At 34.9% G+C, this 23770-nt stretch overlaps 1 protein-coding gene across 11 annotated transcripts in view; it reads left to right on the forward strand.

The window, feature by feature from the left end:
- Nucleotides 1–23770, forward strand: part of TCERG1 (transcription elongation regulator 1) — a 54600-nt gene that overhangs the window by 7308 nt on the left and 23522 nt on the right. For 4 of the 11 annotated variants that reach the window (XR_004421947.1, XR_004421949.1, XM_033096273.1 and 1 more), the window contains exons 3-12: nucleotides 1139–1291; nucleotides 2283–2736; nucleotides 7272–7514; nucleotides 11693–11755; nucleotides 12901–13101; nucleotides 13709–13821; nucleotides 14521–14609; nucleotides 20909–21069; nucleotides 22259–22315; nucleotides 22466–22532. Coding sequence is in view for 6 of the 11 variants with exons in the window: in XM_033096273.1 (XP_032952164.1) it covers nucleotides 1139–1291; nucleotides 2283–2736; nucleotides 7272–7514; nucleotides 11693–11755; nucleotides 12901–13101; nucleotides 13709–13821; nucleotides 14521–14609; nucleotides 20909–21069; nucleotides 22259–22315; nucleotides 22466–22532 (1601 nt within the window). In the remaining 5 variants the exon portion in view is untranslated. Of the gene's footprint in view, nucleotides 1–1138; nucleotides 1292–2282; nucleotides 2737–7271; nucleotides 7515–11692; nucleotides 11756–12900; nucleotides 13102–13708; nucleotides 13822–14520; nucleotides 14610–20908; nucleotides 21070–22258; nucleotides 22316–22465; nucleotides 22533–23600; nucleotides 23652–23770 lie in introns of all 11 variants that reach the window. The other 7 variants (XR_004421951.1, XM_033096275.1, XM_033096278.1 and 4 more) reach the window with 3 other exon arrangements.

Consider the following 23770-nt stretch of genomic DNA (forward strand, 5'->3'; position numbering starts at 1 on the left):
TGTTGCTATACTTTTCTTGGTCTTGATAGATAATTGTGTGGCTTTACATTAAATCCAAGTGATTTCCTGCAAATGTGCATGTGATATATTTGGGGTGGATATTTTATAAGATAAGGATCTGTGTGCTGATGCTGAAGAGACATTAAACCGAATCCACAAAGCGAGTATGGGGAAGAAAATTTAGGAAAATAAAATACCGTTTCACATTATTAGCATAGTATCAGTGCCATTATCCAGATTAAGGTGCTTTGGATAATTGAGTTTTAGTGTTATTTGTAGATTATAGAGGACATCTTTTTAATCCCTGTTCAAAATCTTGTTAAAATGTTAGGCCTCTTGTCTGCTTTAATGAGTAAGGAACAGCAATTACACTTGAATTGTTTGGCTCTAGATCTTAGGCTGTGTCAGCAGTCACTGAAGAATGACAGTGAAGGAATTGTCAGAGAGAGGATTGAATCAGTATGGCTCCCGGAACTATTAAAAAAAATGTTATATATACATACCATCTAAATTTCTATTTTCCACTGAAAGTAAAATGGATAATTATTTTACTGTATCTTTTAAGCTTGCTGATATTCATGTCTTTGAGCTACATTTTTATTATTATTTAAAAAATAGGAAATGATTAATATTTTCCTAGCTAATACATATTTTTTTTTTGTAGGAAAAGAGAATAAAGGGTTAGGTATATCCCATTTTCTTTTTTAGTTATTGCTGTGTTATTTGTAAATAATGTTTCTCTTATAGTTGGTTCCTGTTGTAGGTGAGCTATGGAGGCATTGGTGTGGCTGGTGTTAAAAAAGATACAAAATCAAAAGTTGTTTTGAAAGTAATCTAGTGTCCGGTGTATGAAATAGGCAGTTAAAGTATAAAGACTAAAGCAGAATTCACCCATGATGCTGTGACAAAGAGATGACTACTGTATTTTGATGTATTTCTTTCCAGTCTGTTTAGTAATCATTTTTGTTACAGAGAAACTTTGCTTATATAACCTACCTAGATGAATGTATTTGAATGGACTATAAAACTAGTTTTGTTTCTCTTACAGTGTTTTATTTTCCCTTGGGTAGAATTCAGTAATAATTGGAAGGAAAAAAGATGCATAGCAGTGACCATTACTGTTCTTGTGAATTAACAGAGACCACCTTTCATGCCTCCGCCCATGGGAACCATGCCTCCTCCTCCGGGGATGATGTTTCCACCAGGAATGCCTCCTGTGACTGCTCCTGGTACTCCGGCACTGCCTCCTGCTGAGGAGATATGGGTTGAAAATAAAACGCCAGATGGGAAGGTAAATTATAAAACATGTTTAAGTTGGTGACAGAAGAGTAAAACTTAAGAGTTGTGGCAGATTGACATCAGTGACAGTATTCTTGCTAATTAAAAATGAGCTATGGGTAAGCAGGGGGTTGGAAGGGTGGGACTCCAGGACAGGCTCACTGAATTGGACTTATGCACAGGCATAAGGTTGCCTGTGATTCTGGAAGCTTGTATTTTAAATATGTGTCATGGGTCCCCAAACAACTTCAGGATTAGTGTTCGCTAGGTCTCATAGGACTCACCATATACTGTACCCATAGCTAAGACTAGTTACAATGAAAGGATACAAAACAAGATAGGCGAATAGGAAAAGGTGCACAGGGTGAAATGAAGCACAAACTTCCAAGAGTCCTCTCAGTGGAATCACGTAGAATGTGTACAGTTTCTTCGGCATGGAATTGCGAGAACACGTGAAGAGTTGTCTACCAGAGAAGCTCATCTCAGCCACGGAGTCGAGTGTTTTCATTGGGGATTGGTAACATATCTGGCACTATCTGCCTAGCACACACCAAAATTCCAGACTTTCAGAAGGAAAGCAGATATTTAGCATAAATTGCATTGTTTGCATAAACAGTTTAGGTGCAGTGAGTCATTCTTATGAGTTAGGGAATGGTGGTAACCCTCCCCAAATCCAAGTTTCCAGATGCCAGCCAAGAGCCAACTTTGCAAGTAGGGTTTTCCAAAGATAGCAGTCAGGCCTGCTATGTTAACTTTCCGCACAAAAATAAATTTTTTTTTTTTCGGTTAAAAATAGAGTGTGCTCATTATAGAAAATAAGGGGAAGGGGAGGAAGGAGGGAAAAATTACCTGTAGTCTCATAATACACAGACAGCCAATTTTGATGTGTTTTTTCTAAGTAGTTTTATTTTTCAATACCTTTTAAGACAAAATATAGTTGGGTTACTACTTTTTAATGATAGTTGATGGATTCTGTAATACCAGTGATTTTGCTTCTTCTGCAGGTTTATTATTACAATGCTCGGACACGTGAATCTGCATGGACCAAGCCAGATGGAGTTAAGGTTATTCAGCAGTCAGAACTGACACCTATGCTTGCAGCCCAGGCGCAGGTTCAGGCCCAAGCCCAGGCCCAAGCCCAAGCCCAGGCCCAGGCCCAGGCCCAGGCCCAGGCGCAGGCGCAGGCACAGGCACAGGCACAGGCTCAGGCTCAGGCACAGGCACAGGCACAGGCACAAGCACAAGCTCAAGCGCAGGCCCAGGCGCAGGCCCAGGCGCAGGCTCAGGCTCAGGCCCAAGTGCAAGCGCAAGCGCAAGCACAAGCACAAGCAGTGGGAGCATCCACCCCTACGACCAGTAGCCCAGCACCTGCCGTGTCCACTTCCACACCTTCATCCACCCCGTCCTCTACCACTCCTACCACGACGACCGCCTCTTCAGTGTCGCAGACAGTATCAAGTGAGTACCAGACAGCATGTGTCCTCATTTAGGGGCCAGAGAAACAGACACGTAGGGACTGCATTCCCAAATGATCCTTGTGTTTCAGGTATTATCCTTGATGTTACTTAAGAAACATATTTGACATAAGACTTTTGGGTTAAAGAACAGGAATTTACATTAATAGAAGAAATTATTTGCCCAGTTGCAATTCCTGAAGCTCAACTGGGGAAGTGCAGAGTGAGCCATTCAGCTTGGCTAACAGTAATGCTGGGTGCTGTGGGGTTTGCAAAGTAAGTGTAAGTCTCAGTACCTACCTTATAGAGCTTCCAGTTTTTCTAACTCAGATTGCCAGCATAATGCATGTAAAACAATTAGAGTATAGTGTGCAAAATTATACAGAGAAAATAAGATAAAACAATTGCAGAAAACAGACAACTGGCATGGGTATGAGGTTGGTCATGAAGGATTTGTGGTTGAATTTGAGTAGGTTCAAAAGTAAGGAGAAGTCTGTCAGGTGCAGGGGACAGTATAAACAAAGCTCAGGAAATGAGGATAAATGTAGTTTATGGGATTGTTAAGGAACTCTTGAGGTGGGAAAGTTTACATTGGTTAATAGATTGAAAAGTGTGAACCCAGGTTCTGAAGAGTTAAGAACCAGGCAAATAGGTGAGTCAGTTTGGCACCGGGGAGCCTGTATAAATGCAGTATTCTGGAAGAATTTTCTGGTGCTCATTTTTTGGGTAGTGTTGCAATCTCATTTAGAGGTGGATAGGTCCTAGAAATGGGATGCAGGCGGATGAAATGAGGAGTTGAGAAAGAGGCAGTCAGAAAGGTAGGAGAATTTTCAGGTATAAAGTCACAGAGGCCTAAAGGTTAGATCTTTTCTAAAAAGATTCATAGATTTCAGGGATGAGGGAAGAATATTAATTTGCTTAAAAGATTGTCATTAATATTTATACTACTTCGTGTGTGTGTGTGTGTGTGTGTGTGTGTGTTTGTTGCTACTTACTTTATAGCTGAGATTGAGCCCCAAAATATTTAAATAATGACTGTTGATTTATTGTTTTTTATGATGCTGTTGTGAAGATACGTATCCCTACAGGGTGATTATAATTTGGATTATTTTGCTACGTGGATAATAGATAAGAATAAGAAAAAGAAAGTGCCCCTTCCCCCAGTAGCTTCAGTGTCTTGGGAATTATTAGTATATATTGCACTGTAAGAAGTGTGTAGATGAGAGAAATTTAATCGTAGTAGATTCAGATTTTATTTTATTGATACAAGAACCAAAGAAGTAAGGTACATGTAATTTGGAGACAGTTTTATAAAGGCCCTACTTGATATTCTTTAGACAGCGTGGGGAAAATGTACTTAATAGGAAGATGTACGTAAATAACTTTACAAGTCTGTTTTGTTTCATAGCTAGGGTGAATTCTGGTATGGAAGTGTAACAGTGATATGACCTAGCTGGTTGAGGGTCTTTGCCTTTTTCTAGGTCAGTGCTTCTAAAACCTGTGTGGCAAGGCAGGAAGCTGCCGGTTTGTATGAGGTACCTGTGGAGGTAATGGAGAAGGTGATTAATGAAAGCAATGTGGTTCTATGTGGTGGCTCTGTGTTGCTTATGTTTTGTTCCCTGCCTTCTTAGGAAGGAGAACTACAGTGTTTTAAGGAAGATGTGTAGCCAGGTACTTTAACTATCCTATATGTATTCCATTTCTGTGTATGAGTGGTCTGTCAGGTCCATAGCTATCAACTATTCTATTTAGAGTTCCCGTTTGTCATTTTTTTTGCACTGCCCTGCAGTGATTGGGAGGCCTTTATTCTAAGAGCAGAACAGCAAAATCATGTTCTTTTTACTGCCTTTAAACATCAATTTTGATATCTTTCTGAGTATTCCTTACATCTGTTTTTATTTCACTTGATTCAATGTCATGCAGTGTTGTCATATTACAGTCTTAATATTTCTCCATCTGTTAAAGCTTTTTTAGCCGAGATCTCAGGCTGGATTAGTAGTGTATTTTGAGGCCTAGTGTTTCACTAGTTATTTTAGCAAATGGAGTCAGTAGGAATTTACCCACTATAAAGCCATAGTTGCCATTCTCCCAGTTTCCCATTTACCGTATTTTGCAGTGTATAATGCAGTCATGTGTATAATGTGCACCCAAGTTTTTGGCCCAAACTTTCAGGGAAGACAATCTTTCATTTTAGAATTTTATTTCAAATTTTTATTTGTTTATATTTATGTAAATGTTTTTTGTATTATAAAAGAATTTTAGTGTTTATTACACTTTTAACTCATAAGCATAAATAAAAGAATTAAGAACATTTATATAGATATGGAATTAGTACTACCCACGTATAATGCACATCCTTATTTTTCTTTTAAATTTGGGCAAAAAAGTGCGCATTATACATGGCAAAATATGGTAATTCTTTTATTGCCTTTATCCCTTTCCTCTCGTGATCTGTGGCCACTAATCAAATTCAGAAAATCCTGTGTCAGCAAGAGAAATGGGTTGAGTGAATACTTTCACCATCTCCTTTGGTGTTCCTTTCTACTTGAAATTTGGCACCTTTGTAACTCATTTTCCAGCCTACAGTATTTTGTATCATACTTTTAGTAATTATATTTAAATACTATCACCATAATATTTTTTAAAATGTAATTCTATGAACTGCAAAATAGACCTGGGTAATGGGGCTGAAAATTGAGAAATTTATATTTTAACTCCATTTGAGTATAAATTCATTTTATCCTGTGCAAGTTTGTGAAAAGTGCTGATAAAATCCTACTTCTCAGGGAAGTTGGGAAGAATAACTATATATATTTTCAGCCAATACAATAGATTACAAATGCTAAATGGTGTTATGTATGGGACTGGGCAAATGTTGCATGTAATTTGTGTTTTTCACACTGTTATAAAATTATATTAATATGATACTGTACCCTAAGGCTAGGTCTATGCTAGACCAACAATTCATTCCTGGGCCCCTGAAGATACTTGTTTGGCCCTGCTGTCTATTTAGCCAAGGTGAGTCCCTCATTAACAAGTATGAAATTGCTCACATCTTCCCAGCCTAAGTGAGTTTTTCATTATTAGGAGCTGAAAAAAAATACCAACAAATTTTGTTATCAGTGGGAGTACCGGGTGGTCTGTATTGCACAGCATACTTTCCCGTAGAATAAGATTGGCATAACTATTGGGAAAGCACTGTTTTATTTCATTGAATTTGATAAATTTATTCTTAGTTCAATATAGGTAGAGTTTGACATTTTTCTTTACATCAAGAAAAAGACAAAGTATTTGTTACCAATGAGCTGCCAAAATGAATTTTGTTTTGGAACGAGATGGTGTATAAATAAATAACAAAAATGTTTTGTAATATTTGAGAACTGAAACTTCTTAAAAGTATAAAATATTAATTTATGTTTTAGGTCACAGTTTGATTAAAAAATGATCACTAGGGATGAAATGTTTTATTTTTGATACTTAAAAATAAATTGTTAGCAGAACCAAATTATCCTGAATTTCTGATTTTCCTGGTCTCACACTGGAAACCTGAATTTTTTTTTTCATTTTTACTTTTTTATTTTGAAATAATTATAGAAAAACCCAAGTTGTTTTTGATTCCATTTGTTCATATCCAGTCAGTCATTAGTTATTGCATATGTTTTTCTCTCTGTTCTTTTTTGCTTGGCCAATTTCAGATATGTTGAAATTGATTTTCCCACCTGTGTTCTTCTTTACTTCTATGCATCAATCAAGTTAATTCATCAAATGGATACTGATTATTACTCTTTCATACAGAAACCTTCATTTAGCCTCCCTAAACCCCTTTTACATTCACGACGTTACACAAATAACACGTGAATGCATTCTTACTAAAAACTTAAATTCTAAGGAAACACGTGTAGTAAAAAGTGAAAGGCATACACAGATGTAACAAGTTAATATGTTTTGGTGTGCATTCTTCTAGATCATTTTTCTACGTTTACATAAGTTTTTCCTTTCCATACCCAGTAAAGTGCAGACTCCTTAGCTTTCTGGTCAGGGCCTTCTGCTTCGTGCCTCTGGCCTGCCTTTCCAGCCATAAATAACTCACAAGTTCTGTTGGTATGCCTAGTGTTTTACTAGCTGATTGCCTGCCTTCTGTTTGCTAAACAGTTCCTTGTTGTTCTTTACTCTTTCTTTTATTCACTTTTCCCACTACTTATTTTCTCCTTCCACTTTGTCATTTTCCTTGTTGAATTCCTAGTCTCCCAAGGCCTGCCATCACAGTATAAAGTTTTCTGTACCCTCTCACAGTTAGAAATGGTCTTTGGGTCTTGATTTACATTCCTATACATTGATCCCATTTCACTTTGTATTTTAGTTATTGTTTTATATTTAACTATTTTTAAACTACTTGAAGAGAGAGCTTTTGTTACAAATTTCTTGCAGTGCATGGAATGGGCCCTTAAATTCTTACTTACTGAATGAGTGAATGATGAATGAATATCGTAAAATGGCTTATGAAGGAGTGATACATATTTTTGTTTTATCTTTCGTCAGCACCCACAACACAAGATCAGACCCCAAGTTCTGCTGTTTCGGTTGCCACGCCTACAGTTAGTGTTTCAACTCCTGCTCCTACAGCCACACCTGTGCAAACCGTTCCCCAGCCGCACCCCCAGACTTTACCTCCTGCTGTTCCTCATTCAGTACCTCAGCCAGCAGCAGCAATTCCTGCTTTTCCACCAGTAATGGTACCTCCGTTTCGTGTCCCCCTTCCTGGCATGCCAATTCCACTTCCAGGTAAATCACTAGATTATAATAGTCTTTCCAGCTATGTTTTCATATTGTCAGTTAGTTTGTTCTCATGTGTCTGTTGCATTTGAAATTTGCCTTGAATCTCTCCTGTTTGAAACGTTTTTGAAAGATTCATGGCTAACTGCAGTATTTTCTCTTCAGTTTTGGTAAATGTCCTTTTTGTTGTTGTTTACATGTCTTAAAATTAGTTCCACATTTAAAGCTACACTTATTTTGGATAATGGCCTCAATGAATTAAAAATGATTATCTTGTGTAAATATGTTCTAAATGCAATATTTTTAAGGGATTGAGTCCTATGAAGTTGAGAGAACACAAGTCATTGATTGCTAACACAAGTTGAGTGATTTATATACTGTGCATGGTTCTAAGCACTTTATATGTAATAACTCATTTAATTTTCACAACTGTCTTGTGAGGTAGGTACACAGACAAATTACTTGCGCAGGATTACATAGCTCATAAGTGATGGTGTCTGAACTTGAGCCTGGGCACTCCATCCAAATACCATACCCTTAATAACTGTTATACTGGGAAGAAACTGTGAGTCACTTAACTGTAAAAAAAATTTTTTCTCTAAAACAGAAACCAGAAGTTCCCCTTGTAACAATTGTGAAGAAAAGTATAACGTGCACCATTTAAACAGTTTAGATAGAGTGAATTCTTTTTCTTTCTTTCTTTTTTTGTCTTAGGGGAAATTGTTACTACTAAAGAAGGAATGAAAAGATTGTGGAGTAGAATTCTTCCTGTAGGGATTAAACAGTGATAGTGTTGGGCATCCTAATTTGAATGCCTTTGCTGTTGTCAAATATTTATTCCTTAATCCACGGTCTATTCTTCTAGAATTATAGTAGAAAATATGGATACTGTAGGTCAAGTTCACTGTGCTAGCTTGCAGCAAAGATAAATAGTACCTAGGCCTCTTGTCTCCCAATTTTACATTCCTCCCACTATCTGTTGTTGCCACCCTGTTGTACTAGTTTCTGTGTAAGAATAGGCTTGTGTACAGCTGCCTCTTAGGTTTGTGCACATTTTAATTATCACTGTTGCTATAGTTGTCTTTTTCCTTGTGATCCTTTTGAAAAGAACGCCCAGACAATTGCACCTTAGTAAGAAAGTAACCAAAAGTTTCAAGAATTAGTGTGATGTTTTTGTAGAAAAACCTTTTACATGTTGTTGATGTAGTGTTAGGTAATTAAATGCCCAATGTAATGTTTAAGAAACTTAAATTATTTAAAACTAAGAAGAAAACCAATACTACTAGGGACTACCCTTTTTCTAAGTTAAATTGAAGACAAGTATCTGGATACTTTCCTCTTTAGATAAACTTTTTGTAGAAAACTAAGTGACATAGGGACAGTAGCTTGATATTCTTGATAACATCTTGCAATCTTGGTCTGCTTTAAGGTGAAGCACAGTATTAAGACCAGATCCTGGATTCTGAGTGATCTGAAGGAGCTGGGGTTAATTCTATAGAGAGAAGATTGAGAGAGAGCATAATAACATTATTGAAGTATTTGAAAGCCTGTCATCTGTAAAAGGACTTAGTTTGCTTTAGAGGTTTTTAATAGGACCAGTGAGTAAAAGGTACAGAATAGCAAAATTCTTTTCTATAGAAAGTGGAATTTTGTCACAATAAAATTTCTTCAGTTATAGCTCCATTTTGATGTCATGGTCTTTCTTCTCCACCGTCACCCCATCAAATGTTAGGACAGATGGTGGTGACCATTTGACCCAATGAGGTGGTACTTAGGAAGTTTGGCAGTACAAGACATTTAATAAATGGCAGCCACTAATGACATTTTGTAGGTCAATTGGAAGAGAACTTGAGTTAGATAACCTGTAAAATTTTGTCTAAGAGTACAGGATTCTTTGGAGAGGGAGCTAGTGTTTTGTAGAAAGTAATGTTTATTTATTTATATAGTAAGGTATGTTTGACATTAATGCCATTTTCTCATTTTCCCTTTAATTCTTTCCTTCAGGGTGCTGTAGTAATAAAGAAAAAGACTTGCTTTTCTCTTCCCCACACCTTTGGTTTTATGTTCAGTGAGATCTCTCTCTCTGTTTTTCCTACTTTATATCAATTTGGCAGTAAGGTGAACAGGAGAGATTTGGGTGAAATTTATCTTGGAATCTCAGATTCTATTCGAAATAGCTATGTGTGGCTCTAATGAGAAAGATTAAGGAAGAGATAAGTAAAATGAAGGAAAGGATAGGAAGAGTTAGGTAAAATACCGGAGTAAGAGTTGGATTTGGGCATGTAAATTGGATTAGGAGTATAAGATTTCTACTTCTAAGACTATAAAATCTTATTTGGAATTTTAAGAAACTTATTGTCAGTGACATGAGAATTATCCAGGATGCTAAATGGAATTTTCTAATTTCCTACTAGATCATAATTTGAAGACAGAGTTGTAGGAAAATCGAACAAATGCTCCCTTTAAAAAAGGGAGAAATATATGTGGTTATTTTGTGAGCCTTCAGGATGTGCATGTAATAATTACTCACAGAGAGAAGAAACACGTATGACCTTTCAGTGTGGTCTGTATGTTGAAGATCAAAAATAAGAGTTCTGTGTTGGCCCACTTGATATTTACCAATGGCAGTTATACCTAAATATGAATAATTTGACTTCTTTTTAAATAGTGTAGCTAAAATTACTTATTGGGGATGGTTTTGGAGAACAGTCTTTGAGGATAAAGTTCATTTATTCCAGGAATTGAATTTCTATTGCTGACTTAATAGGCTCAGTGGTCCTGCAGATGGCAGCATTTATAATAATTTAAACCTGATACATGCTGTGACTTCCTTAACCAAATGAATTTTTCCATTACTTTCTTTTAAGGAAAATAAAACTATACCTATAACTTTACTCAGCATGCCTTTATGATCCAGTGCTGTTGTTTTAGTTTCAGAGTTAATAGAAAGTTTAGCTTTAATAGTCTTTATTAAAGTAGTAATAAAGAAAAACAGCATTTTTCAAAAATTGGCAGTAGTTTTGTGTGTGTGTGCATGAACATAGGTACATTATTCACAAACCCAGGGGTTTAATTTTAATTTTTGTTTCTGAATTAGGAGAAATTTCTTTTCCTGTACTTTAGTGGGGAAAATAGTATATTTTAAATTTTCATTAGTACCAAACTAGGTTTAGGTTTTTTAGTCCAAACAAATAGAAAATAAAATTCAATTCCCTATCCATTTCCCTTCATCCTTCAGCCTTTTCCTCCAAAAAAATTTTTTAATTTCACTCTTAATTTTTAATATCCTCAGTTAATCAGTCTTAGTTTTCCAGCTTTTCCTTTCATTCCCTTTTTATATCACCATTGTAATGCATCATGATGAGTCTTCATTCTTCTAAGAACTGTACGTAATTTCCGTGCTTTAATTACAAGTGCTATCTCTTTAGCTGGCTTAAGTGATAGAGGTTTCTGAAGCAGTCAGCCCATATAGTCATTAATGAGATTAAAGGGGCTGTGTTTTTCTTAACATGTTAGCCTGCTTCCACAGTGTCCCAAGCACATGTCATTCATAGAGCAGGCACTACACATGGATATTTTGTCGTTAATTGAATGCTACCCTCCTTTTCATCTTTGCCCTTCCTTTATTTACAGTATTATTTGCAGTGGAATATTTGGCTCCATCTCATACCTTATTTTCTTCCTTTCCCCTCCTTTGTCCTTATTCTTTTTCTATTTCTGCATGGTTATGCTCCATGCCTCAGCTTCTGCATGTAGTTCCCACTTAGAAGCAGCACAGAGAAAGTCAATGTCTTGTCAATGTCATGCTGCATCTGCCTTTCACTGGTATCTAAGCAACAGCAGCATGGGTTTGATGTCCTGTGGGAAAATGTCCCACATGAGAACTTGTTATGTATATGTTAACGAAGGGGCTTTCCTTTGTTGAATTTAAACTCTTAAGACTCCTTCAAATATTATCAGAGCTGGTTTGCTAAAAAGGTAATTGATATAATTTAGAATTAGCTATCATTGGATTTGGCGCCACTTCCCACAAAATGTCAAACAAAAAGAAATTTTATTCCATTCTTGGTCTTTTTCATTGGAAATAGCATTCTAAATTGTGGTGGTAAATTATTTTCCTGAATCCCAGTGGTAGCCGACATAACAATGGCAGCTTTCCAACGTATGCTTGCTTATCCATTTTACAGGTGTAGCAATGATGCAAATAGTCAGCTGCCCGTATGTAAAGACAGTCGCTACCACCAAGACCGGTAATTTTTAAAACCATCTTAGTTTGTTTTGTCTGTAAGTTGGCATGGTAGTGAATGTTGTTGTTTATCCTTTTATTTCTTTACTTTTGCCCAAGTGAGTGGATTTTTTTATATTTTTCTTTTTAACGAGCAGTATAAATGCAGTTGTCATATTTGGCCAACACTTAATTTTCCCAATTGCCTGTAGTATTAGCTTCTTTGGTTCACAAAAGCAAATAAGGTCAGATCACTTTATATCTTAATTTTTGTAATAAGTGTAAACAACTTCATTCTCATATTCATAACATTTAATTTTATTTTTTGATACGTGTTTTTAAGTTAAATATAAAAAAATCATTTCCATGTGTAAAGTGATGTGATTATGCTTGCATGCTAGTGAGTATATGTGTGTGAATATTTGTGTGTATAGCATAAATTTATATTTTAAGGGGATTGAAGATAACTACCTAAAACTTAGATTCCTGTATAGGATTTGAGGTTTTGTTTTTCAATTTTGATTCACATATTCTTAATTATTTATGTAATACCAGCTTTTTTAGCTATCTTGTAAAAATGTAAGTTGTGGCTTGTTTTAAAAATAGAAGACACTGTTTTCTTTTAAGAAAAGACTAAACTGACAGTTATAGGGCTCTCTGACTTAATCACTTAGTATTTAAAGTAGATTTGAGAATAAACTCAGTCATTTAATTTAAAAACTGAGAATTTTATTCATACCCTTTTAAGTACCTTAGAACTAGAAAATGATTTTGCCTCAGGAAACATACTCAGTAAATATACTCGTTGCCTTTATTTCATTAGAATTTGAGAAATTCTTTATAAAAATATATTTCTATTAATAAGTAGAGACTATACCAGGATTTTTAGAATTTATTATTTTAAGACTTCGTCATAGGTGTGACCCAAATTTCTGACTGTTCTTATGGTACTTCTTGGGTTTAGTTTCTGAATTTAATTGAATTTAGACATTAGAACTAAATAAGGGAAATAGATTTAAGTAATTAAATCACATTTTATGTGATTTTTTTTTTAATTCCAACTGGCTCATTTATTAATATTTAATAGGAAGATTTAGCTCGTATTTAAAAGTTTTATTTTGAATTGCAATTTGATATTTGGGTCTAATTTTTTTTTACTTCTTCTTTTAGGTGTGTTGCCAGGAATGGCCCCTCCTATTGTACCCATGATACACCCCCAGGTCGCTATTGCAGCTTCACCTGCTACCTTAGCTGGAGCAACAGCAGTTTCTGAGTGGACTGAATATAAAACAGCAGATGGGAAGACATACTATTATAATAATAGAACATTAGAATCAACCTGGGAAAAACCCCAAGAACTAAAGGAAAAAGGTATAGTTTTAATGATTTGGTGGGACATAGTATAAACTATAATATTATAAATAGAAGACTATTCCAGCTGGAGAAATTAAAATTATACATACATACAAATACATATTTTTACTCGTGTCAGGAATGGCATTATTAGTCTGTTATTTAATTATCGGTATCCTTATTGAGGTTGATAGTACTGATCAGAAAGGAATGTATGTATTGTATGTGTTCCAAAATAACAAAATTAAGCCCTTGAAGTCTTGGTTGAAGAAGACTCATAATTTTCTATACCACAAGTCCCAGTTTCTGTTCATAAGTATCTTAGTATCTTATCCCTTTCAGCAAAATGAATGATTGCTACAAATGATACACGAATGACCTAAAAGACCTTTTCTCTCTGAAATCAGTAGTTCTTTTCTAGTGACAGTTTTCTGATTGGTATAGCAAGGTATGTGAAGTTGAGCATTATGTTAGATTCAAATGAATGATGATATTACAAGGAAGAACATTGTATCTTTGTGGTTGGTAACTCTAGTTATGGAATATCTTAACTGTTCAGTCCCTGAAAGTTCTTGGAAAATTATATCAAAACCATTGAGTGACATTATCTTAACTTTTTACATAGAAAAATTAGAGGATAAGATTAAAGAGCCAATTAAAGAACCTTCTGAAGAACCTCTGCCAATGGAGACGGAGGAGGAGGATCCTAAAGAAGAGCCAATAAAGGAGATAAAGGAGGTAACCTGGGAGCCAGCATTGATTATTGGGTACAAGTTACTTGTAACTGAAAATCCATTTGATAACAGTTTCAGATAATTGTTACAGATTTCATCTCTGAAAGGGTTCTTTGAAGTTTTAATTCAGTTTTTCCTTTGAAAGTTTTCATTAAATTACTTCTTATACTAAATCAAAAGAAAGCACGTTAGACCAGAGCTTGGACCTGATCTCCAGTCTCCTACTTACAGACTGGTACATGTTAAAATTATAACTATAACTTCATATTTGGGGAATGTTCATTATATTTTTTATCTGTCCTCTCCTAGCATGGAAGAATTGGTACGCATCACTAAAAACTTGATTTTTGGAAGCTTCCTTTATCCAGTGAGGGAACAATGGCAGTCATGTTTATAGTAAGGAAATTAGCAGAAAAAATGAAATGACCTTAAATGAAAATGACCTTAAATTTTGTATACTGTATTCCCGATTTCTGCTCCCAAGCAGATGGTTAGTGAGTCTGTAAGATAGAACCATCTACTATTGTGGAATTCAGTTCTGTCTAGGAGGCAAGAATTTAGAGCTTTCTTAGAAATTTCTACTCAGTCTCTCCTCCCTATACTAGCAGCAGAACTTATGTTGTTTGCACTTTGAGCCATTTGCAGTGATACTTTGTGGTATAATTTTATGGTATTAATTAAATGGGAGTAACATTTCTTATAGGAGCCCAAAGAAGAGGAGATGACCGAAGAAGAAAAGGCTGCCCAGAAGGCAAAGCCCGTAGCTACTACCCCTATTCCTGGTACTCCATGGTATGTAGTTGGCTTATTTATTTGTTTGTTACATTTGATTGTTATGTGGTTTATCCTACAGAAAGCAAAAGTACTTTTAATAAGTATATGTCAAATGTATGTTTTTATTTACTGAATATTTTGGTTCTTGTTTGTTGTCTTTTGAGTATTCAACCTAAAACTCAGTTGCTGCAGTGTCTTTCTTCCTCCTTTCATGGTGCTTTCCAGTAATGTTTCTTGTTCATAATTTCTTCTTTTTTTTGGTTCTCCCTCTCCCCATCAGTGCTTTCTCTCCTGTTCCTGCTCCAAATCACTTACCCGTATACATGGAAGACACGTACATTTAAATATACATCCTGAATTCATGCCATTACTTGCAATTCAGGTCTACAAGATTTTTACTGAATCTCATTGTCTCTGTTAGTTCAGTATGTCCTTTCCTGCTGAAAATCCTGTTTTTTAGTGATAGCAACATAATTACTCTTTTGCTTTTCTCACAAACAAGTCACAGAACAACACCAACAGTAACAATAACAGTGTGATTACTGAAGACAGTATAAACTCTTTTCCTCGTTATTTTGTTTTTTGTTTTGGTTGTATCACTCTACGGATGTTGTAGTCAAATTATGTTTTAAAGGCATTTGGAATATTTGTTTTCTGCGTAGTTATTTCACCAACTTGATACACAAGCTCATTTTAAAACATAATTATGCAGAATATTCACCTGGTTCCAAAACCAAAGTTACGAAAACACTCTATTCAGAGAATATATTTCTAGGTTGTGGTTTCTCTGAGTATTGTACATGACAAGCCGGGAACCAGCCCCAAACCCCACCAGTCTGAGCTTCATGGGTCTCATCAACTTTCAGACTTGGGCCCTCAGATTAGCAAAATATTCTTTGGGATTTAATTATTGCTTCTTTTCATCTTTTTCTTTTTCTGGAACATTTGTCATTTGCATGTCAAGTCTCTTGTATTTATTATCCTCTTTTATTTATATTTATTTATTTATTTTATTTATTTTTATTTATTTATTTATTTACTTTTTCTCTTATTTATATCTTTTGCTTTTGGGCTTTGCTTTGTTTTCTCATTGATCTGACATAATATAGAAAAGAATAATGAATGCACAAAAGAATACAATATGAAGGACTTGTATGAAGTAAAAAGTTGTAGAATTCCACCTTCACCAAACCTCTTCATTAATAAAAGTTTGGTACATATGCCTTGTGGACCTTTTGCAATATTGTGTTTTATGTACATAGAGGTATGTGTGCAGCATACATGCACATTATAGTGTCCTTAAAAATATGTGTATTCTCGGTGTTTTTTTACTAAATAGGTCTCAGAAAATTTTCAGTTTTAGTACATATAAATCTACTTGTGAGGGCATCATTTTCTGTTGTATGAAAATGCGTAATTTTCCTGCAAATGGGTGATTAGGTTATTTTACATTTTTTTGTGTGTGGTAGGGGTGGTTTGCCCTTGGCATTACAAAAATTGCTGTTTAGGACACCTTATACATGTTTTCTTTTTGAATTTATTCAAATATTTCTGTTTGATGTGCTGAATCAAGTGATACAGCTATTTAAAATTTTGGTGATCATTGCTTAAATGGACCTTGGTAAGGGTTTTCTCGGGGGGCGGAGGAGCTGTACCAGTTAATATTTCCAACAGTACCAGTTCTTCTGCACTCAACAGTGTAGGGGTTATTCCTTTTAAATCTTTGGTAACCTGATAAGAAAAGGATTCTTAGATTTCCAGAATGCTGCTATAATCGAACCTCTTTCGTGTTTATTGGCTGTGGATTGCCTCTTTAGTTTTTGCTCCTCTCTTTATGGACTTGTCTTTTTCTTAATGATACCTGAGAGACTTTTTCATGTATTACAATTTCTGTCTTTCTGATATCTCATCATACATAAGTTTTATATTTTGATGAGGTCAAATTTATTGATTTTTTTATTTATAGTTTCTAGGTTCTGTGTCTTAGGAAGCATTCCCGTTTATCCCCCACCCCCACAAAAAGCAACTATATTTTTAGTGCTTTTACAGCCCATCAGAGTACAGGTATCCCCTGCTTTTTGAAAGTTCATCTTATGCTACTTTTACAAAAGACCTACATTAGTACTTGTTTTTTTGCTAACTGAAAGAAATCCAAAGAGGATTTTCGCTTTTATGAAAAAAGGTGAAAATAGCGTTGAGCGTTTGTTTTGCAGCAAGCCTTTATAGGCAGCGCATACCCCCAGCAGCTAGAGTGGCCCCGCCAAGCCCTGTCCCGGAAACTACTCTCAGCATCTCAGCATCAAGCCGCCCACAGCTTTGAACTGTGTGTCTGTGAGCATCTGTGCATTATCTCGATTGGTTTTGTGCATCAGTTAGCAAGATGTGTCCTAAGGTATCAGAAAAGCCTACAAGAGCTCAGTAAGAAAAGCCTACAGTAAGCTTAGTGGAAAACTGGATGTAGTAAGCGTTTCGTTCATGGTGAACAAAACAAAGACATTGTGCATATCTTGAATTTTGGATCTGGGAACGCTCAAGAATTTTCCATATAAATTAATGGTAATTGCTTCTTTGCTTTAGTATTTCCGCTTACAAAAGGTTTCATAGGAACGCTCTTTCGGATAGCAGAGGAAATTTGTACATGAAAGATAACCACTTGTCCAAATTATTTTCCAAGTTCTATCAATGAAGGAATTTATTATCAGTGTAACTTTAATCCTTAGTTTATTATTTTATATTTCTTATAAAATGGGTAAATTAACTGTAAACAAATTGTTCAGCTAAGGCAGGGATATGCCACTTCATTTGGATAATTAAATTTTTATTGGTCTGTCTCTTGATATCTTCTAATGTCGCTCTTCAAATTACTTTCTTTAGAGATAAGTTAAGAAGCTGAATGTAAAACACAAAGTTTCATGTTTCTCTTACCTATATTGGGAGTTTTTTTTCCTAAAGGTCACAGACCAATTGTAATTTTTCCTATTGCTTACTAAGATTGCATCACACAGATTTAGCTTGCATTTATTTTTATAGTCCCATACAAAGTGAGGGCCGTCTGTATTTGCCATGCTTTGCTTATCTGTAGTCTATGTTGGGTTTTTATGAAAAATTTATCTCTAACTTCTAGTCACTTTTATATTTACTGAGAGTGGCACAGGGCCTGCCCTCTCTTTTCTCCCTCCCTCCCTTTCTTTCTTTCCTTCTTTCCTTCCTCGCTCCCTCCCTCCCCTCTCTGTCTGTCTCTTTCTTTCTGCTGTGTTTCTGTGGTTATTTTTGTTTTTATAGCTTTTTACTTCCAATTATTGTGCAAAAATTGAAACATACAGAAACATTGAAAGAATGTTTCTAGAACAGTTAACACCATATATAGACCACCTAGATTCTACAGTTAATATTTCATCATATTTGCTTTGTCACTTATCTGTCCCTCAATGCATCTGCTAATCAGTTTTTTTTTGATACGTTAACATTTGCAGATATCACTGCATTTCACCCCTAAATAATTTATTATGCATATCATCAACACGGCAGTTTTGTGACAAAAGAATTTTTTTTTGTCCATAGCTTTTCTGTTAATTCTGAAATGTCCCGAGAGCTTCACACTCCACATTTATTTCTAATACCACTGGCACTGTATTAGCAACTTAGGTATTTTGAAGCCAACATGAGTTAGAACAACATTTCTATTGTAAAGTATTGGTTGTTGTTAGTATAGATCAGTGTTTTAGAAGCTGCCATAGAAAAATTTAGACTTAGTTTTTTTCCCCAATAAACATCTAACAAGATGGATTAAGTGTCTCATGATGGTTCTAATGGAACTTCTTGAAGAGAATTCTGCACTGAATATTTGGATGAAAATGTATAACACTCGCCCCACCCCAAAACCCTATGGTACTTTAAAAATTAAGTGTAAAGAGAGGTCAAAACTAGAAGCATTTTGTGTTCTCTAGGATCAGTAAGCCTTAGGTTTTGGTTGGATTTCATGACAAAAAAAAAAAAAAAGATATCTAGTCTATTTCCCTAAAAGATTTTAGTTTGGTGGTGTATTATACATTTTCTCTTATTTTTACTTGTGTTACTGAGGTATAGTTGAAGTAAAATAAGCTGCACATACTTAAATTTCATTACCACCATCAAGACAAACATTACCAGTACCCCCAAAAGTTTTCTTGTGTCCCTTTGTAGTCCATCCTTCCTTCTATCTCCATCCCTAAGTATGTCTCTGCTTTCTATTATTATAGATTACTTTGCATTTTCTAGAATTTTATATCAGTAATCATATAGTATATACTTTTTTCTGTCTAGTTTCTTTTTAAAAAATGTTTAACAGCTTTATTGGGATAATTCACATACCATGCAAATCACTTGTTAAAGAGTACAACCTACTGATTTTTAATATGTTCAGAGTTGTGTTACCATCAGCATGATCAACTTGAGAATATTTTCATTACCCCCCAAAGAAATCCCATGCTCATTTACAGTCACTCCGCATTTCTTGTCAGCTCCCTCAGTCCTAGGCACTAGTCTCCTTTCTATCTAGATTTGCTTATTCTGGATATTTCGTATAAATGGAATCATATAATATGTGCCTTTTGTGATCGGCTTGGGTAATTTCTTTCACTTAGCAATAATGATTTTTGACATTTATCCGTGTTATTGAATGTATCAATAGTTTGTTCCTTTTTATTGCTGAGTAGCAGGCCTTTGTTTGCTTATGCCAGTTTATCCTTTCACCTGCTGATGCACATTTGGGTTGTTTCCAATATTCAGCCATTCCACGCCTACATGTTAGCCTTTTTGTCATAGCCAAAAATTGGATATAGCCCAAGTTAATTACAACTAAAATGGCTATGAACATTCTTGTGGAGACATAGGTTTTTATTTGTCTTAGGTAAATAACTAGGAGTGTAATCCCTGGATTATTTGGTATATGTGCTTAACTTCCTAAGAAACTGCCCAGTTGCTTTCCAAAGTCGTCCTTTCATTTTGGAATTTCCATCAGCAGCGTATGCGAGTTCTAGTTGCACCATCCTGTTTGGGGTTCACTGAGCTTCTTTAATATTTATGTCTTTTACCAAATTTGGAGAAGTTTTTGGCCATTATGTCTTCAGATTTTTTTCTGCCTAATAGCCTCTTCTGGGATCCCAGTGCTATGTATATTAGACATTTTGATATGGTCCCTCAGGTTCCTGAGACTGTTCATCCCCTGGCTCTCTGCGCCCTCCCTGTGTTCAGATGGGATCATTATTGATCTGTCTTCTAATTGTTTCTTTTGTCACCATTCTGCTCTTGAGCCAATCCAGAGAAATTTAATTTCAGTTGTATTTTTCATTTGTAAAATTTCCTTCTTTAAATTTTTTTTTTTTTTACAATTTCCGTTTCTGTGCTGAGAACCCGTCTTTTCATTCATTTCAAGTTTGTTTTTCTTCATCTCATGAAGCCTAAGTATAAATGCTGCTTTCAAGTCTTTGATTATTTCAACAATAGAGGCTTTGTCTGATAATTTCACAGTCTAGGTCACCTTGGGCTTAGCAGCTGTTGATTAACTTGATTATCTGGCCATAAAGGCCTGGTTTCTGTTGGAGTTACCTAAGGGCCACCCTCAGGGCTGCGATTTGAGGGAGGAGAAATGGGAAATTTATACCCATGCAGTTGCTTCTCTAAATTTTGACTCTCCTCCTTACCCCAGTCTTTTTTTTCCCCTTCTTTTTTTTAAACTTTACGGAGTCCTCCCATAATTGTTTTTTTCTATTTTGTCTGAGTTTCTGGTTGTGATTAACAGGAACAGTGAGCTGTAGTGGACTACAGTGCCACAGCTCTGTTGGTACTTCTGTTTCTTATACCAGATATAATCAGATATAAAGGCTTCATAGAAGGTTGTATTTGAGTATGTAATTCTGATTTGATAAGAGATATTAAGAATTGTGTCATAGGTAAGGTACTATGGTCTGTTCTTTTAGTTTTAGAATGCTTAGTTGCATTATTACTTGTTGCCATTAACCGCATCCTTTGTGATATGTTAAATGTAGCATTCTCAATTTGAGTGTGCCTGACCAAGTTCCTGTGCACTCTAAACTCTGATCACAATTGCTTTGCTTTTCCTGGTTTTCTCAATATGTTAAACTGTGGTTTTCACCTTAGGCAGTCAGCTTTGTTCTGCTCTAAAAACCTTGTTTGGTTCTCTATAAATAACTGTAAGTAAATATAAACATATCCTTTCCCATGACCACCACCTCCCCTTATAACAGGATGACAGCAAAAGACCTAGCTATAAAATGTGTTTCATAACATAAGGTAATGCTATTTGAATCCATTCTTAGGTGTGTTGTTTGGACTGGTGATGAACGGGTCTTCTTTTATAATCCTACCACCCGTCTTTCTATGTGGGACCGGCCTGATGATCTGATTGGAAGGGCAGATGTTGACAAAATTATTCAAGAGCCCCCTCATAAGAAAGGAATGGAAGAAATGAAGAAACTAAGTAAGTTTTAAATTAGGAATTCATTTTCTAATGTTAACATTCTTTTAATATTTTGACAGAAAATGTGAGGCCATTTAGAAAAACTCTATTTTCAAGGAATATAAGAAATTGGAGAAATGGAAAATAGACTGCTGTATTAGTTTGAGTTCAGTATTAGTGATATAAAAAATAGAGAATTTGGATAAAAACCATTTAAAAAACGTATATGTTTTTTTACTTGTTGAGACTTTCAGTTAATACAAGATACGTTGGTATTGCTGATGTTTGCTCCATACTTACTAATAATACTAAAGTGCTCCTCAGTGAGCCTTGTGTCCCCTTTTGTGACGAGTTATATATTTTCTGAAATAAAACTAGAGTATATTAAAAATACTTTGTTTACTAAAATTTTGTAAGATATGAAAACTTATTTATATGAGTCTTTTAAAATAGATGAAATTTAGGGAAGGTAAGCCTTATTCCTGAGAATAGAGACATTTAAACCTTATTAAGAGATGATCTTTAATCTACCTCATGTTCAGACAGCATTCTGATATATATATAATAAAACAAATATTTGTACATAGTTTTTATTGAATATTTTTTATTGGTTATTTGCCCTTGTATTGACATGATGTGTTTGTATAGAGTTCCCCCATGTAATGTATAAGCATGATAAATGAATCATTTTGTTGTACATACTTCAAATGGAACAAACCCTAATATATGTCACTTAAAATAATTAAGAAATCTTCGTGGATTGTGGATATGTGGTACTAACATTTTCTGCTTACAAGTGATTTCTAAATCAGTCAGACGTTGCCTACTTGGTGCTGAAGATAGGGGCACTAGCTTGTCCCCACCAGCAATATGTTTTATAGCTGTGATACTGATAAGACTTTGTACCATAGTGTTGCATCATGCCAAAAAAGTATATGATTTGCTTTTATGTGTTTTTATGAGTCTATTTTCAAATATTCAGTCCATTTATTTTTTAAATACATGCATCAAAGAATCAGTTCAAAAGAATTGAATATTTACTGTAAAGGCGGGAGTAGTAGAGGGTATAGAATCACTGTGCTTTAATGTTTTATAAAGTAGTGCATGTTATAGGATGGATATTTTATGTAAACAGGAATTTTTTAAAATAAAAGATTGTATAATATACACATATGACTATTCATAATAATATTTGAAATGTTTTTGCCAGGGCACCCGACCCCGACAATGTTATCCATCCAAAAGTGGCAGTTCTCTATGAGTGCAAGTAAGTGAACTAACTGTAAATTGTAGCTTCTTTGTAATAACTATTAAGGCAAGTGTTCTAGGAGCGGTTAGCAGGATTCATGCCTAGATACTTCAGTTGTTGCTTGCTTATTTTTATTCTGACAGAGTTTAATTAAATTTTATGTTGTAGTTAAAGAAGAGCAAGAATTAATGGAAGAAATTAATGAAGATGAACCTGTTAAAGCCAAAAAACGGAAGTAAGTAATAACTTCCAATTTATGTAATTCAGGTAGATTTTAGCTTTTAAAGGTTGATTAGATCACAGTCAGTTCTTGATTGGGACAGGTAATTTGTATGTTAGGAGACAGAAATGATGATTGTTCTCTTAGACCTGATATTAAAAAGTTTTGCTTTAGAATGTAGAAATGGTGTCCCTTTTGTTGCTAGATTTGCAAAAGATTTGGGTATTCAAATATGTATTATGAAGCAAAATGACATTTTAGGGATTAATTGATAAATTATTTTCAAACATCGATTAGGCCTTGAATTTTATAAAAAATAAATTTCCTCCCTAATGTAGACCCCAACAGACAGCATTCCAGAAATTTCATGACTGCAGACAGACTTCTCTTTGTACATACTTATGACTTCCTTAAACCTTGAGTCTGGTCATTTTACCCTCTGGAGAGGGAACCCATGAGCTTAGAAAATGTTCTGAGAAAAAGAGACTGTTTGTAAGTGGAAGGATTAGCTTAGCCAGTGCTCTAGAATTGGGTAAAATATGAATGTTACTAATTATGGGGGTGGAAGGGTGGGATAGTGGGTGTTTGGGGTGGGGGCCAATGGGACCATTATTTAGCAGCAAAAAGGAAAGTCTGAAGACATTAGGGACTGTTTGATCATAGTCCTTATCTGAAAAGGACAGATTGAATGCAGCCAAATTATGGCAAAGAAATCAGTAAGATAACCCCTATCAATGGTGGTTCTTTCTAAAAAATGTCTTTATTGGCAATGATGTTAAAGAAATTAAGATATTAAAGAGAGTCAGTAGCCACAGTAACACTGCTATTTTCTTTTTTGTAATTGACATTTTAGTTCTTGACCAAATGTATAAGTATTTTTATTAGTTGTAATCAACTGATTTTGTGTTCTTTTTTTAAAAAATCTAGAATAAGACGTTTGTTTTCTTAATTATTATAAATGACTGTATTCATTCTGTTTATGTACCATAATTTTGGATGTTCCTACAATGTTAAACTTTTAGGTTGTTTTTAATTGTTTGTTCTTATAGACAACTCTGTAAGGTTTTTAACTGCTTTTATCAGGAGAATGTCAAAGAAGTCCTTTATGTGGATTGCCCGAGCTTCTCTATTTAGGTACAAAGCTAAAAGCCTATTTTTCCTGGCTTAGTTTTTCTTTATTTCTTTTATTGAGATAGATAGTGATAGTTTGTATTGTGACATTTTCATTTAGTGTAATTCTATAAAGATTATTT

This window comes from Rhinolophus ferrumequinum, chromosome 24, assembly GCF_004115265.2.
Source record: "Rhinolophus ferrumequinum isolate MPI-CBG mRhiFer1 chromosome 24, mRhiFer1_v1.p, whole genome shotgun sequence".
Lineage (NCBI taxonomy): Eukaryota > Metazoa > Chordata > Mammalia > Chiroptera > Rhinolophidae > Rhinolophus > Rhinolophus ferrumequinum.